Genomic DNA, 18,597 nt, shown 5'->3' on the forward strand with positions numbered 1-18,597 from the left:
ACCACCGGGGTCTCAAATTCAAATCCGTTCAAGTTAAATGATAGTTACTTTACAACTAGACAAGTCAATTTATATTGATAATATTATTAATAATGAATACTTAAGTTAATAATTCAGAACAAATATTTACTTATTTCAAATAACAAAAAAATAAATATTTATTAATTTTAAATAATACAAAAATTTAAAAATAAAATTAATAAAATATAAATCTTAAATTAAATTAATCAAATAAAAATAAATAAATTAATATTTAATTGAATTACAATTAAATTAATTGATTACTGTTAGTTTTTATTAACTAAATAATTTTAAAAATTAATTGATTATTTAATTTAAATTTATTAAATATTTTAATAATTAGTTGAATTACTATTAAATTAATTAACTATTATTTAATTTGAATTAATTTGAAATAAGTAAATATTTATTTGTGTGTTATTTAATTTCAATTACATATAATTTAATTTATTTCTAATTGATTAAATATATTGAGGTTTTACATTAATAAATTTTATTTTTAAATTGGTGTATTCTTTGAAATTAGTAAATAAAGAGGTTCGAAACCCCATTGATATAAATTTTATAATTTTTGTTTTAAATTCATAATTATTTAATATTATTAAAAATATTGGAAATTATTTTTCATGAATGCATATTGGCCTAATGGTAAAGACTTAAGATATTGTTTAATAGTAATGGGTTCGATTCCTTATAAAAAACAATTTTGCCTTTTTGATATTTTTAAATCAGAATTGTTTAAAAATGAAATTATAATTAAAAATTAATTTAGTATTTAAAAAATTAAAAAAACATAAAAGCCAACGTGGCAGTCCAGTCACGGTTTAAAAATATGAAAAAACCGATTTAATAAAAATATTAACAGAAGGATTAATATGGTCCGGTTAAATTTTGTAAGGGATTAAATCGAGTCATTTTATTTGTGAGGGACTAATTTGGGTTTCTGTGATTTTTGTGAGGGACTAAAATGGGTCTTCACTCTATTTTAATATAAAAAAAATTTATTTATGAACCAAATACTTTTTACTCAAAAATGGAATAGGCCAAAAAATCTATTATTGATCTAAATATTTTTATATACGAAAATTTGATATTGACCCAAATATTTTTTTAAATGATACCCAAATAAAAATAACATTTGTATTATTATTTACGAAAAATGTTATTTATGATCCAATATTTTTTATTCAAAAATAGTATACGGGAAAAAATCTACTATTGATGTAAATATTTTTATATACGAAATTTACTATTAATCCAAATATTTTGTAAATGATACCTAAACAAAACTCAAGTCTGTATACGGGAAAAAATCTATTATTGACCTAAATATTTTTATATACGAGAAATGGTATTTATGATCAAATATTGTTGATCCAAAAATGGTATATGGTAAAAAACATATTATTGATCTAAATATTTTAATATACGAAAATTTAATAATTATCCAAATATTTTTATAAATGATACCTAAAAAAAAAAATATTTGTATACGGAAAAAAATCTATTATTTATAAAATTTAGTATTTATGACTCAAATATTTTTTATTCAAAAATGCTATACGAGAAAAAACTTACTATTGATCTAAATATTTTTATATACGAAATTTATTATTGATCCAAATATTTTTGTAAATGATACCTAAACAAAAATGAAATCTGTAAATGGAAAAAAAAATCTATTATTGATCTAAATATTTTTATATACGAGAAATGGTATTTATGATTAAATATTTTTAATCCAAAAATGGTATTCGAGAAAAATCTATTATTGATCTAAATATTTTTATATACGAAATAATCAATTAGTTATCTTTTTTTTCTTTTTTAACATTTTAACTTAAAATAAATGATGTATCCAAATTCGCGTAATCGAACAGAACCCGTGCGTATGCACGGGTTTGTTACTAGTTCTTTTAAAAATAAAATTTATTGTTTTAGAAGACACAATATTATTATGGATGAGTTTTTGTACTTTTCATAAAATATTCACTATTTCTGATATTAAAAAATCAAAAATATCAAAGACCAAGATTTAATAAATATTTTTTCACATACTTTTATAAAATATATTAAATGAGTCATATTAATAATCTTTATTATTATATGTAAACAATATTTATTTATATGTAAATTTATTAAACAACACTAATAAAAGTAAAGTGAGGAGAGAGGATATGACGTGCTTAAACATGTAACATAATTTTTATTAGAACAGTGTTTTAAAATCTTTAATGATGAAGATAAAGAAAAATATATTTTGAGATTGTCATAAATTAAAATACTAGAAAGCAACTGAAAAGTCTACGAAACACCCAAATGCAAGGGGCGGTCTACGATGGGGCTATCGGTGGTGGTAGGGGTATGTCTTAAAGAGATTTGACAGAAGTATGGCAGGGCGGCAACACAAGTCTAGTGACTAGACATGAAATTACATAAGTGCCCATAAATATATATTTGTGATCGAATTTCCTTGGAGACTATGCTACCATGTTGCTGTTGGAAAGTTGTAATTTGATTGTAGACTTTAATTTTAATTTTAATGTTAAGATGTTGAAGATCTTAATTTTAATTGTAATGTTACCAAACTTGATGGAAAGTTGTAGACTTTAATTTAAATTTCAATGTTGATGGAAAATTGTAATATTGATGTTGGAAAATTGTAATGTTGATGTTGGAAAGTTGCAGTAAAATTGATGGAAAATTGTAGTGTTAGTGTTGGAAAGTTGTAGGAAAATTGATGGAAAATTTCAATGTTATTGTTGAATTTTATTTGGTTTGCTGCGGGTTCGGGTTCAAGTGGAAAAACCTGAACCCAACGAGTGTGGGCGTGGGTGTTATTTTGCCACTCGAATAGCCTTTGGGTTTGGGTTTGGGTTCGAGTTCGGGTGGTAATTTCAGATGCGGGTTTGGGTAGTGTGAAACTTGCACCCGACCCTACCTGTTACCATCCCTATTTATGAATATTGAAATGATAGAAAATAAAATAACAAAAAGTAAACAAACTTTAAAATTTTTCAGTTAGGAAAACTTGTTAGGTTAGATTTCATTGACATATTTTCATGTAATATCATTTATCAGTAATATGCAATTCTAGCTAGCTATTAATATTACCTCTCGTTTCTATCATCGCAACTCATGTTTGAGTCAACAATGAGAGATCAATCGTATTACCTAATAGAACGATCTCTTAACATATTAACCATTACGGTAACATTAAGCTTCAATAGTTCATACAAATACTGAAAACATGTTTTAGGTAGCTAAAGAGGAATTACATAAAAGACCATGATTGTGACTAATCATGCGCATTAGAACAACTACATCTAATCCAAATAAAATAGAAATTAACTAAGATTACTTATTGTAGCATTATAATTAAGCCATAGAAGAAAGATGTTGAAAATCATTTGTTGGCGATTCCTTAGATAGCCCTTCCGCACTCAATCTTCCTCTTTTTTCTTCTCTTGATATATTTTGGGTATACAGTGGACTTCGCTTACTTACTACCAAGAAAACTACCTAATTACACTAAGTAATTTTCAACTGAACTTCCTAAACCCCTATTTATAGGGTGTTGGTTTACTATTCTTGCTAAGCGAGGCTTGGAGCTCGCTCAACGTGCCTACTTTATTCACCCTTATGTAATGCCAGCTCGTTCGAAAAGTGGTATTTTCCGTCTTTCCTCACTTAGTGCACCTCCAAATTCACTTAGCACAACTCCAAGCTCGCTTAGCCAGCAAACCATTTATTTGCCATGAATTAAATTAGCCCTTAAGTCTGTGAACTACCATACATCGCTTAGTGTGCCTGATACGACACTAAGCAAGCTTTGTTGCTTAGCTTGAAAGTTGCATGGCTCTTAAGCATTATTTTGCCAGCTTTACTTGTTTAAAGATGACTTATTCTTGGCTAAGAAATTTTTGGTGTTTGAATTATGCTTTTTGTCTGTTTTGGTGCTTTCTTGGTCATTTTTACATGTACTTAGTAAATACACTATTAAAAAGTTCATATAGCCGTTTTATCGTGTTTTGCTGATGATTTTAAGGTTTTTTCATTGATTTCTAGCAAAATAAGTTAATAAGAGCTTATCTATTTTGCATATTTTGGAAGTTATCACCTTACAAATAATTTGAGCTTTTGCACATGATCATCCCACAAACATTCTACAAACAACCACAAGTTTTACCTGAGCTCAACTTAATAATCTTAACTAGAACTTTGACACAAACTCAACTTAATAATCTTCAACGAATCTTTTTTTCCAGGTTTAGCTTGCAACCTTTAAATTTATTAAAAAATATCACATGATAACTAGGCCATTGAATAAGCAATTACAACACAAGTCTTAAATGAAAATCTTCACTCTCTTGTCACGAATTCAACCGTAGTAAAAAAAACGTTATGAAAGAATAAGAGAAGGAATGATAGCAGAAATTGTATTCATACAAATGATGTATTTTGAATCACAGAGAAACCTAATTTAAATAGGAAAAAATCTACTTCAAAAAGGAAATAATCTATGGGTTGTTTTAATGATTCAATAGATTAAAGCTATGTACTAATCGATTAACAAAGCCAAAATTATAAAGATTGAATTTCAACATCACTTAATCGACTACCAACCTCCTGAATCGATTAGGAGGAGTTACATTTTGATTTAATCGATTAGAATGAACTATTAATTTATTAGAAAGTGTATTTTACGTTCCTAATTAATTAAACAAGCTTCTAATTAATCAAGCACTTGCCTAAATTTCTATTAAAACGTTTTATCAAAAGAGAATAGAAGTTTGAAATATTGTGTGTATGTGTGTGACTTGCCTTAGTACCTCAAGACTTACTCTTGTTTCATTTTAAATTAGTTGATAAAAACTAAAGCATTAAGCGCGTGATTGAACGAGCTTTCACACTTTCTCATTTTATAGTTCACAACTTTATAACTTTAAGTTATTTGCTTGATTAAACATTTTTGCAATTTAAACTACAACTTGATATATTTGAATGATGAGACATGCAATTTAATCCATTCATGATTGATTTAAGTTCCCTAACTTAATTCTTATAAAAAAAAATCTTTAGAAAGAGGTTTTGTAAAAATATATATGCTAGTTTATTAGATGAGGACACAAACTCAATTACGCAATCCCCTTTTTTCGACACGATCCATAATATAATGATGTCAAATCTCTATATGTTTAGTTTGAGAGTGAAGTATTGGATTTTTAGTGAGATTTATGGCACTAGTGTTGTCGCATTTTATCGGGATAGTTCTGAGATTAACTATGTAATCACTTAATTATCATTTCATCCAGATAATTTATGCATATAATTACCCGCATCGACGCATTTGGCTTTAGTTGTGGATAATGCAATACTTGACTGTTTATTGCTATGTTAGGAGACAAGCGAATTTCCAAGCAAATGACACGTACCACTAGTAATTTTCTGATTCAATCTACAACTAGCAAAATCGAAACCAGAGTACCCAACAAAAGTATAATATGTCCCTTTAGGGTACCAAAAACCCATAAATAGTTTGCTAGTGAGATACCTGATAATGTGTTTAATCACATAGAGGTGTGATTCTTTAGGGTTTGCATGAAAAAATTCACACAGACAGACAATAAACATAATATCAAGACAAAATAAAGTAAGGTAAAGGAGGGAACCGATCATAGCTCGATATTAGCTTTCTTCAACTACTTTTCTTCCCAATCCGTATCTAAACTACAAGAACTACTTATTAGAATTGATATTGGCTCTGCCTTTTCCATGCCGAATCTTTTTAATAGCTCTTTAGTGTAATTAGCTTGATTGATGAAAATTCCTTCCTTTGATTGATAAATTTGTAACCCAAGAAAGTATTACATCTCCCTCATCATAGTTATTTCAAATTCATTATGCATCATATCATAAAAATCTTTGCACAAGGACACACTAGTAGCACCGAATATAATATCATCAACATATATTTGTCCAAGTAAAATTTCATGCTCGGTTTAATTAATGAAAAATGTTATATCAACATTCCCTTTTTGACAGTTGTTTTCAAGTAAGAAATTGCAACAAATATAATATCATCGACATATACTTTCACAAGTAAAATGACATGCTCAATTTAAATTTAAAATGCATGAAAAAGATAGAAGCATTAATATGGCCCCTAATTTATCTACATGGGCATGTGTCTCATCAAAATCTATGCATCCAATTTGAATGTATCCTTTCTCAATGATTTTTTCTTTATTTCTTAAAACATTTCCATTTTCATCAAGTTTGTTCTGAAAGACCCATTTGGTTCCAATTACTACATTAGATGAAGGTCTGGAAACAAGTTTCAGAATAATATTTCTCTCAAATTTATTTAACTCATATTGCATAGCAAGATACCAATGTCTATCGATGAGAGCTTAATTACCATTCTTTGGTTTAATTTGGATAAAAGGCCATAAAGTTACATACCTTATTAAGGGAGTGTTAAGTTATGACCCACTTAGAAGTAACTCCAACAACGTTATGGATTGGATGATCTCCGTGGTCCTCACTACAAGAAAGTTGGCATTTACCCAAAGCCAGAAGCCTAGTATAAATTGTAAAATCCGTGGGTAAAATTAAATTACCCAGGGCTTACAGATGACCACTTAGCCCTTGGTAGAACGCTCATCGGCATGGTCTACAAATGACTGTAAAATCTCACCGTGTTATCGTCGGCTCAACCGTGGATATGTTGTGGATAATAATCATTTTAAACATAAATTATTTATCTTATATTACCCACAACTAAGTCGTCTGTAGTATCACATAAATTATGAGAGAACCTCAATGACGGTTAAGTCGTCTATAGTGAGTTAGTTTTTGCTCCATTTGAAATTTCTAGTTCTGATCTATTCACCACCTAATATATAGACAAAGACACACATTTGTAAATAGGAAAGTTCATTAACTATCCTTCTCAGTTCAATAACTAAAATTTTCAAATGACTCATAATTTTAAATATATTACCTTTACCTCACAATGCTACAATAATTAATATATTATTTTTTAATCAAATGACTTAACTTTATGGATCCCTTGCTGAAGGAACCGGACTGTCATTTGGAATACTCCAAAATCATAAAATGACCAAATTTTACTCTCTCTCCATTGCCACTTGGCAGACTCGTTCAAAATACCTCACACTAGAGGTGCTCTTAAGGGACAAAAAAAAGTATTTAACCTATTTTTAAATAGGCTTTTAGGCCAGACAAGACTTTTGGCGAGGCAAGACTTTTAAAATGGCCAAGTCAGGTAAAAAAAGAGTCTATAATAAATCATAAGTCAGACTAAAACCTTTTAAGTTTATCGTAGGTCAGATCCAGACCTTCTAAAATTTAGCCTAACCTAGTAACAATACATTGTTAAAAGTCATACAAAAAGTCAAAAACTGTTATAAAATAAGGAGAAAGAAGATAAAAGAGAAGAGAGAAAGATAGAATGATTCTGTATTATTTCATCGGTGTATTTCTACAAAGAGATTGGTCCTATTTATAGGACAATATTCAGACAATGTAATAAATATAAATTGTTATAAATAAGAAATAAAATCATTGGGAAACAAATATCCAATTATTCATAACACTCCCCCTTAGATGTTTGTTTTGGATATGCCTCGTTAAAACCTTTACTAGAAAAACTCAGTGGGAAAAAATCTAGTGAAAGAAAAAGAGTACAATATCCTTTTAAAATAAATTTATTTCTCCCCCTCAGCTGAACGTTCATTTCTTTGACGATGAAGACCAAACTTTTGTACTAGTTGATTAAAAGTTCTACTTGGGAGTGACTTTGTGAAAAGGTCTGCAAGATTATCACATGAACGGATTTGTTGGATGTTTATATCACCATTCTTCTGAAGATAATGAGTGAAAAATAACTTTGGAGGGATGTGTTTTATTCAGTCTCCTTTAGTGTAACGATCTTACAATTGAGCGATACATGGCATATTATTTTCATATATGGTCGTTGTATTTATTTTTCTAGAAGACAAACCACAAGTATTTTGTATGTGTTGGATTAAGGATCTCAATTAAACGTATTCTCAACTTTCCTCATGTAGTGCTAAAAGTTCTACATGATTAGATGAAGTTGCTGTTGTTGTTTGTTTCACCGATCTCCATGAAATAGTTGTACCACCACATGTAAGTAAATAACCTGTTTGTGATATACCATTACGAGGATCTGACAAGTAACCTGCATCTTCATAACATGTTAATTCGAGTCTGTATACTTTGGTATAAAACAAACTTGTGTCTATTGTAGCGCTAAGATAACGAAGTATATGTTTGACTCCATTCCAATGTCTTCGTGTAGGTAAAGAATTGTATCTTGCTAATAAATTGACCGCAAATGATATATCAGGCGTGTATAGTTAGCAAGGCACATAAGTGCTCCAATCACACTGAGATATGGTACTTCAAGACCAAGCAATTCTTCATCCTTTTCTCAAGACCAGAAAGGATCTTTCTCTATATCTAATGATCTAACAACCATTGGAGTAGACAACGAGTGACATTTGTCCATATAGAAGTATTTTAAAACATTTTCTATATAGCATTCTTGATGTACAAATATTCATTCGTCAAAATGCTCAATCTGTAAACCTAGACATAATTTTGTCTTTCCTAGGACCTTCATCTCAAACTCTTTCTTTAAACAATTCATAGCTTTTGGAAGCTCTTCAGGAGTTCCAATAATGTTTATGTCATCAACATAGACAACTATTATTGCAAATATTCACTAAGACGGTTATACCACATGCGTCCAAATTGTTTCAAACCATAGAGAGATTTATTCAATTTTATGGAATAGCTTTCTCGAGATTCAGAATTATGTGTCTCTAGTATAATAACCCTTTAAGGAGTTTCATATAAATGTCACTATCAAGTGATTCGTATAAATAAGATATTACAACATACATCATGTTCATATTAAGCCCTTAAAGTACTATAAGGCTAATAAAATATCAAAAAAATTAATTGAATCCACTACAGGTGGATATGTTTCATCAAAACCAATCTTAGGTCTTTGTGAAAATCATTGAGCAACAAATCAAACTTTTTACCATTCTTATTCTGCTTTTTCACAAAAACTCATTTATATGCCATTGATTTTTACACCTTAAGGTGTTCGGACTACAGGTCCAAAATTGAGTCACTTGTAAAGCGAGTTTAAATCTTATTCAATTGAATATGTTTATTTTGGCCAATTCTCACTTTGTCTACGATCTTTAATAGACCTTGACTCATGATCCTCTTTGACATTTAGCGCTATATTGTACAGAAATATATTATCAATGTTGACTTCGTATCTGTTCCATTGTATTCCATTTTGGACATAATTTATCGAGATCTCTTTATTTTCATAAGTTTCAGGTACCTGATCAATCTCTTCTGGAAATGAAATGTTTATTATGTCCGAAGATTCTTTTAGATTTTCTATATCCTCACATGGGTCATCTTTAATTTTAGCTTATTTGCTTGGTAGATGATTATTAATATTGGAACCGAATTTTCTACCATGCTTCATGCACGGTTTCAATTCATTTGCTATATTAGATTATCCAACAGGAGAATCCACTTCGATTGTAGTATTAGCATATGTAATTGGTTGTATAAAATTTGCAATTGAATAATCTTTCGAACTTCTGGTTCATATTGGTTTGTACGAGGATCAAGATCTAAAATTGTTCATTTGAACTTCTTGTTCATGATTTCAGCTGCTTATTCTCTCCCCCTAATATTGGAAAAATTAATTTATCAAGTGATAATCAGCCTATTGGGCTGCAATCAAGTATTTGATTATTTGCTCAAATTATATCCTCAAAATTGAGATTCATATTAATTATATTTTTCCAATATTCTTTCATGACCCATCTTAATGTATTATATTGGAGCAATTGAAATATACACCACACATCCAAATGTTCACTTAGATGAGAAGTATTAGAATAAATTATCGAGGACTAAGATATAGTATCTTGTTGGCTTGATGCGAATAAATATCTTAATATCATACTTTGGATGTTTCAAATATATACTTTATAATTGATGATCCCATAAGTATGAAACCATATAATTAACTTTAGACGTCTAAAGAATGGATCTTCAGGTCCATTTTCTTTTTATGAACATATATTATATGATGTTAAATATCAATTTTAATAATATATGTGATACTTATACATGAATTTCTAAAAAAATCCAGAAAACAAGTTCTTAGTCTAATTAGTTGAGAAAATAATTTCACAAACTTCTGGTTGTGAGTAGACATATGCATGATCTTTTAGTTGATGCAACAATTAATGTCATAAAAACTCAATTTTTCAATTTTTCCTTCGGAAACACACAAATTTTATTGGATTGAAGAAACTTCTAGTTCTTCAAAACTAATTCTCGCATCATAATACATCTGAGATGATCCAACCAATTTTGCCAACGTGTGATGTGTAAACTTCTGGTTTACAATAATACATAAGATTTTATTCTTTTAATTTGTTTCAATCTCTAAATGACTTGCGAGTGATAAAATTTTCGATCTAGATAAACAAAGAAATCACGAATCTCTAAATGACTTAGAAGGCATTAATTTTATCATCATAAAAATATTTTACAATACGCATTCATCGTACATAAATTGAATATAAATATTTATTCTCATCAGATCAATTTCATTAATCATCATATTATTAATATAGTAATTAATCAATAAATACTATATATAATAATTTGTGATTATCTCACAAATATTTTATGATTCTATCAAATATTCAAAAAATATATTCAAAAATAAAAAATTTCCATTTTACTTATTTATCTCAATCATATCATATATATAGATCTTTGAAAATTATTTAATTTATTTTCAACAAATTAATTGAGTAGTATTTAACAATAAAATGAAATATCTTAAATCTTATTATTTGTACATATAAATACACATATCAAATATATTATCACAATATAAATATTATATGCACGCCCTCACAATAAATTATATTACACTCAAATTGAAAGTAGATATTAATATATTTTATACACACAAAACTTTTTGTTATAATAAAATATATTAATTTTTAAAAAAATTAAAATATCACAAATAATTTTAAAATCGAAGTTAATTTTAATTGATAAACATTCACTTTAAAATTTTTATTTATTTCAGAATAATTATATTTCAAAATCACAAAAATAAATTTATCCAACTAGTAAGGGGACATACTTTTATATTCAACAAAATAATAACTTTTCAAATAAGCAATAATTGATATAATCTATAATATCTCAAACCGGTAATAATTGGTACCCTAACAATTTTAGAGAGTTTCTAACATAAAAAATTCTTTACAATAATACAAATATTTATAATTCTTCAAGAACTATAACATTCACGTTTTTATAATTCATCAAAAAAAAATTTCATTGTGCCATCCTTCAAGAATATTTTATAAGTTATTCAAGAATCATAACAAACAATTATTTTACAATCCTTCTGAGATGTTTTATAAGTTCTTCGGATAAAAAAGACTATTATTTGGCTATCCTTCAAAGATATTTGATAAATTCTTCATGAAATATATAATAAATTATTATTTGGCTATCCTTCAAGGATGTTTGATAAGTTATATTCAGGAACTATATAATAAATTTTTATTTTGCTATTCTTCGGGAATGCTTGATAAGTTCTTCATGAACTATATAATAAATTATTACTGGGCTATCCTTCAGGGATGTTTGATAAGTTCTTCAGGAACTCAATCACACAATTCTTTTACTAAAAAATAATAATATTCACAAATCTTTTATCAAAAAAATAATAATATTTACAATCCTTCAGTGATTCTTTAGGAACTCAATCACAAATCTTTTATTCATAAAAATAATAATATTTGCAATCCTTCAATGATGCTTTATAAGTTCTTCAGGAACTATATAAATAACTTGTTTTGCTATCCTTTAGGGATGCTTCAGGAACTATATAAGAAATTCAATATACTTCGATCCTTTAAGGATTCTTCATATGTTTTTCCAGGAACAATATAAGAAATTTAATGTTTTTCAGGAACAATATAAGAAATTTAATATATTTTGATCCTTTAGGGATGCTTTATATGTTCTTCCGGAACAATATAAGAAATTCAATATTTCTCTATCGTTTAAGGATTCTTCATATGTTCTTTCAGGAACAATATAAACTTATTATATTTCTATCATTCATGGATACTTGTTCTTCACGAACTAAATATTAAACTATTATTTTGCTATCCTTCAAGATAGTTTGGTAATTTATTTAATAATTATATAATAAAAGGTAAAAAAAAAGCTTCAAGATAGTTTGGTAATTTAGTCAATAATTATATAATAAAAGGTAAAAAAAAAACTTAAAAGAAAAGATCAATAGAGAGAAAAATAGAATGATTATGTATTATTTCATCTTTGTATTTCTAAAAAAAAATTGGTCCTATTTATAGGATAATATTCCAACAATATAATAAACACAAATAATTATAAATAAGAAATAAAATTATTGGAAAACAAATGTCCAATTATTCATGACAAAAACAAAGATTAATTTAAACCAAAATAAATATAAGTTTCAATACCGTACTAATTTATTTTAAATGAAAATTAAACGAAATTATAAACTTTTACAAACATAATATCATATATATATATCATATATAATTAAAGTTGAAATAAAAATTGGATGAAGCAAGCAGGGTTTTGGTGTGTGTCCTTCGGTAAGCCCTTTCTCGCTCGCTCTTCAATTGCTATCCGTTGTTAATTCATTCATTCCCTCTCCTCCCTTCTCAAAAACCACATCATTACCCTCTCAACACTGGAAAGGTAAACAAACACACTTTCCCTTCTTCATTACATGTATTTCTTCCTATGAATTTCTCCTCTACTTCCGTTATCCAATTTCCCTTTACGATTTCTACGAGGTTCTACTTTCTGTCCCATATTGTTTTATGTTAACTACTCTTATTGCTATAGAATCCACTTGAGTTTTATTGTACTTGAATTTGATGAACACAATACGATTTCTCTGTAATCTTATCTATTAGTGTTTACCTGTTGTTGCTCTCTTTGTCCTGTGTTGTTCATTGCTTCTCTTTTGTGTCTTCCAATTTTACAGCATCAAGCGCTGATATCTGTTCTCGTCGCGCAAAAACAGATAGCCTCTTATTTACTTGATATTCTTTTATAACAATGATTGTATCTGGGTTGAGTGGTACTCTCTCAAGATGCCCCCAATTACCTCCTCGTTGCCTAGAATCACGCCGTGTTCGGGTCAGCCCTTTTCCCGTGGCTGCTAGATGTATACAAGGGACCAACTTTCCCGGAGTTGAAAGGTTTGAATTATTAGTCATTACCTCTTGAACTTGGAACTTGATGCAAGGTTCATGTTTTGTTGAATGGTTAACAATTTATTTTACTTATCCTGTCAATTTATTTACAGAACAAGTTTTTCATCTCCTAGAATAAAATGCGATAGAAGACAGGTTCAGTTAGTTAGAAGTGCCATGGATGCTTCATTTGGTGATACGTCAAATGATTCTACCGGTAACTTTTCAATCTTGTTGAAACTCAATTCTGATATTTCATGATACAGAGAATTTCATTGCAAGATCAGGATCTTGTAAAATTGGGATTTAAGTTAAATAGTACTAGAAAGTAGCACCTACTTTTTTCTGAAACAATAGGTATCGTAAAAATAACAGGCAGATAGTGCCTTAATGGGTAAGTGGCTAAACCATAAGGAGTTCAAGCTGGTAACTGTTTTCCAGTTAAATAACAGGCAGATAGTGCCTTATTGTTTAGCCAGAATGACTGTTTCCCTTCTTCATCACCCTCAGGAAGGGACCCTCTCGTGTTAAGTTTTCACAAGTCACAGCCTTGTTACGCCTTACGCAAAAATCTCTCTCTCAATTGTTATTCATATATTTTGGTAGAACCCGCTTATTTAATGTCTACTATATACAGAGAGACACAATTTCACATAACAAGGTCTTACCTGAACATTCAACACGGGATGTTCCATTCAGACCATTTTGCCGGAATATGTAAGACATGTTTACTTGCATATATAAGGGGCATCCTCTCTCTATACAGGAATCAATACCTTGCATATGATATTTGAAACACCTTATATAAAACCAGCAAAATATTATAGCCTAACTTATTGTTTTGCTGCTCCTTTGCTACAAATGCAGCTGTTTTCCCAAGAATTAGTGTGAGTGATCCGTATAAACGACTTGGAATAAGCAAGGAAGCTTCTGAAGAAGAAATTCAAGGAGCTAGGAACTTCCTGATCCAAAAATATGCAGGGCACAAGCCAAGTATAGATTCAATTGAGTCGGCTCATGACAAAATAATCATGCAGAAATTCTATGAGCGTAGAAACCCAAAAATTGACTTGAAGAAAAAAGTTAGGGCAGTCAATCAATCCCGGTTTGTTCAGGCCGTCAGAGGCAGATTTCGCACTCCATCCACCATATTCATTATAAAAACTTCACTGGCATTTTTGTTACTCGGTGTTCTGACTGTTTTCTTTCCAACTGAGGAAGGGCCAACACTTCAGGTGGCATTATCTCTGATTGCCACAACATATTTCATATATGATCGGCTGAAGAGCAAGTTAAGAGCTTTGTTTTATGGGTATGTAAACAGTGATTTATCTCATTCTTCTTAATATGTTAAGCACACTTCACTTGACACTTCACTAGATAGAACATTATGGCGGAAGTTGATCCATGTAGCCGATCCAATTTACAGGGATAAAGCTTAGTTGTAATTGTTGTTGTTGGATGATGCGTTTCTTTTTTTTGCAGGGTTGGAGCATTTATCTTTTCGTGGCTATTGGGAACCTTCTTGATGGTGTCTGTAATTCCTCCTATTCCTATAATTAAGGGACCAAGAGCATTTGAAGTGATCTCATCATTGATAACGTATGTTTTATTGTGGATTTCATCAACCTATCTTAGGTGAAGGCTAAAGCTATGTATCTCAATTTGACTGCTGAGTTTGTAGTTGAAGACTAGTTTTTGCAGTGGAAATTTACACTTATCTAGATGTCATTGTCAAATTATAGCTTTTCTGTTGAATCGGGTTTTGTTTTCGTCATTTAAATTTTTAAATGAGCATACGTACTGGAATTTTAGAGGCAAAACAATGATTGTGTCTTCCAAATTTACATACTACATTGGACATGTTCTTATTTTGACATGGGTAAATGACCAAAGCTTTTCTTGTTGTCTATACTATCATCAAATTGTATTGTTGGCTAGTTTGCTTATACAAATTAAAATGCAAATTTCTCTTGCTCTGAGTGAATTTTCTCATGAAATTGAAACTATTCAGAAGTTTTGATATTACCCTTTGCCTATAATTTCCCTCTGAGAAAAACGATAGGAAAAGAGCATTATTACAAGTAATTGTTTGTCGAGGCTGTTTTGTTGACTAAGAAAATTCCAACCGGCAATTCAACTCGACTCATTTCCTACGTTTTATTTTAGAGCAATGTTAGTGTGACACAAATATTGACATGAATACCATACAGTGTAATTCATTATACAAACTTTGTACTCAATTTTGTTTTAGGACGTGTTCAAGATAAAGGTAAAGTGTTAAGAAAATAAAATAAAACAACGGAATTTTATACGGTTTTAGCGTCAATTTATGTGCCACTTTGACATTTTTGTTTATTTTAAGCTTTGACTTATCTCAAAAGTACAAACTCTACATATATATTTTCTCAAAAATTTAATGACAATCTATGTTGATCGTATAAATTAGATGTCTATATGGAATTGGATCTCATGACAATCTATGTTGATTGTATAGATTAGATGTAAATTAGATGAATATATGGAATTGAATCTCATGACAATCTATGTTGATTGTATAGATTAGATGTATATGGAATTGGATGTTAATAGATGGATAAAAGCAATTCATTAACATCTGATTGAGAATTAGTTTTTGGAAGGTTATGGAGGAAAAGGCTTTTAAGGAGAATTAGTTTTTGGAAGATTTTGAAGGAGGAGATTTTAGGGTGCGTTTGATTTATTAAAAAAATGAGGGATTGGACAAAAGACAATTTTTTATTTTATACCCTATTTGATGTAGAAATTAACTAGGAAACTGGATAAAACATGTTTTAAGGGATTAGACAAAAACTCGAATTTTTGTCCTTCAACAATTTATGGGACAGTTTTTTGTCCCAAATCCAAATTATCAAAAAACTATCAAAATATCATCTTGTATATAACAATAAAGAATATTATATAAAAAAATTATTTTATTGTGTTCAATATATAAATTTACCAAACAAAATAGATTAAATAAATTGTCCAATGTCTCAATTATCAAACAGACTATAGTACAAAAAAACATTTTGTATTGTACTGTCATGTACTGTTCTATCAAATACTTATTATTTTACAAATCAAACGCACCTTAAAGGATTGCGTCTATATTTTAAAAAAAATATTAAAAACAATATGATTTTATATGCTAAATCAAAATATATATATATATATATATATATATATATATATATATATATATATATATATATATATATATATATATATATATATATATATATATATATATATATATATATATATATATATATATATATATATATATATATATATATATATATATATATATATTTAAATTTTTTAAAATATTACATGCATTTCAAGATATATAAACAACCCTCCAAAGTCTTCCTTTCCAAAATCCTCCAAAAAATAACTCTCAAATAGATCCTAAAGGGGTTGCTCTTCTCACCTTTAATGGTGAAGAACACTCTAATGAGTCTTACCTTTCTAACATTTTGTAAGTACGCTTTTGGATGTCTCTAATGCACATCAAAACACGTTGTAAAGAGCACCCTAATGAGTCTTGCCTTTCTAACATTTTGTAAGTATGCTTCCGGGTGTCTCTAATGCACATCAAAACACGTTGTAGCTGAGACCCATCATTTTCCTAAAAAATAATTTGAAAATTTATCTCCAGAGTGCCTTTTATTTTACAATTCAGCGAATAATTTAGAAGTACAAAAAATTTAATAAAACACAAACTCGCATATAATTCAGAAACTGTAAAACAAAAGTTCTAAATTTGTTCAGCTTCATTTTGGTTTGTGTCTGAGTTTTGTTTGTTTGAAGTGCGTACATCTTCGAATTTTAGGAACATTATTGATTTTTCAAGGATGCAAAAAGTAAACCCGTTCATTAAAAATCCATTAAATTCTTTTAAAAAAATATCTAATTCAATTTATTAATTACAAAAATAATTCATCCCCTCTATCCATTATAACCTATTTCTTATGGATCAATATTCATCCATTCAATAGGCTAATTTAAATATTTTTAGTTATTCTTTTATCATAATTTCCTTCGTTTTTTAAAAAAATAAATTTTATTTTAAATTGAAAAATTTTAATTTAATTTAAAATTTGACAAAAAAATATTTCTAAATAATATAAATTTTTTTATAGTAATTTTAAAAAAAATATCTCTCAATTAGTCCTTTTCAAGTAAACTGTGATCCATGATCCATCCCTATTTACCCGAGGTCAATGGAGTCCAGGTTTTCTAGTTGTTAGTCAAAGAATTAATTGTGAGATACTTCTAATTTATCTAGTATGAGAGAGAAATAGACAACTAAAGTTAGACAAAGTTAGAGAATAGAAATATGAGTGATGTGAAAGGCCATCCCACTCCCATGGCTTATAATCTCAAATTTTCTAAAATGAGCTCTGATTATCTCAATGACTACATACTAGGAGTTGGAGCTTCGCAATATGACACAATTACTAGACAAAAACTCAGTTTCACTATAAACAAAGCTTTCCAATTTCTCTCTCAACCTTGTGAAAGCCATTGGACTATAGTCAAGAAAGTTATGAAATATCTTAGGCATTCAATATCATGGACTGCTACTCAGTCTTGCTTCATCTTCAAAACTTTCCCTGTTACCGCCTTTTATTACGTTGATTGGGAAGCTAACCCTGATGAGAGGTGTCCCCTTCATGGTCTTACATTTACCTTGGACCAAATCTTGTCCTCATTAGGCCCAAAAAACAAACCTAGTTGAGCTCAAGTTTTTAACTATGAGGGACAAACTTAGATATGTTTACAAGGATACCCTCTCAGAAATTCTCTTGGATTTGAGGGGGAAATATTAGAGTAAATAAACTAGGTGTATTGAGCTGAACAAATTAGCATTGTTAAGAACTATCTAGAATGTAGTAACTAGTAAGAATGCAGTTACAACAAACTCTATGTTAAGTCACCATAGCTTAATTACGCCAGCCTATAAATAACAGTATGTTAGTTTCTGTAACAATTGAACTATTTCTATCAATTCAATAATATTCTCGAAAAAATTATTTCTCTTTTCCTCTATAATATTCTAGAGGATGAAATCTTATCTCTCCCTATTTTTCTATTAGGGCGAGCACTGCCAGGTCAGAAGAAACAAAAGCTAAATAATAAACAATAACACGACGAAGCAAAATGA

The 18,597-nt window shown here is 28.9% G+C and overlaps 1 protein-coding gene across 2 annotated transcripts; it reads left to right on the forward strand.

Moving 5' to 3' along the window:
• Positions 1 to 12,748: 12,748 nt before the first annotated feature.
• LOC131608626 (protein CHAPERONE-LIKE PROTEIN OF POR1, chloroplastic) lies at positions 12,749 to 15,309 on the forward strand. Of its 2 annotated transcripts, none has more exons than XM_058880201.1 (5): positions 12,749 to 12,903; positions 13,196 to 13,412; positions 13,520 to 13,623; positions 14,274 to 14,718; positions 14,892 to 15,308. In XM_058880201.1, the coding sequence occupies exons 2-5, from the start codon at positions 13,270 to 13,272 to the stop codon at positions 15,046 to 15,048; spliced, it is 849 nt and encodes a 282-aa protein (XP_058736184.1). In that variant the 5' UTR covers positions 12,749 to 12,903; positions 13,196 to 13,269; the 3' UTR covers positions 15,049 to 15,308. The 2 variants fall into 2 exon arrangements, with proteins under 2 accessions (XP_058736184.1, XP_058736185.1); XM_058880202.1 differs by having other exon boundaries at positions 12,774 to 13,001; positions 14,892 to 15,309.
• Positions 15,310 to 18,597: the final 3,288 nt, after the last annotated feature.

The sequence above is a fragment of the Vicia villosa genome, linkage group LG1, assembly GCF_029867415.1.
Source record: "Vicia villosa cultivar HV-30 ecotype Madison, WI linkage group LG1, Vvil1.0, whole genome shotgun sequence".
Taxonomy (NCBI): domain Eukaryota; kingdom Viridiplantae; phylum Streptophyta; class Magnoliopsida; order Fabales; family Fabaceae; genus Vicia; species Vicia villosa.

Excerpts from the sequence above, each read along its gene's own strand:
- LOC131608626 (XM_058880201.1), top strand. The coding sequence starts at position 13,270 with ATGATTGTATCTGGGTTGAGTGGTACTCTCTCAAGATGCCCCCAATTA. Across the intron at positions 13,624-14,273 it reads TACGTCAAATGATTCTACCG|CTGTTTTCCCAAGAATTAGT; the intron begins GTAACTTTTCAA and ends CTACAAATGCAG. Across the intron at positions 14,719-14,891 it reads TTAAGAGCTTTGTTTTATGG|GGTTGGAGCATTTATCTTTT; the intron begins GTATGTAAACAG and ends TTTTTTTTGCAG.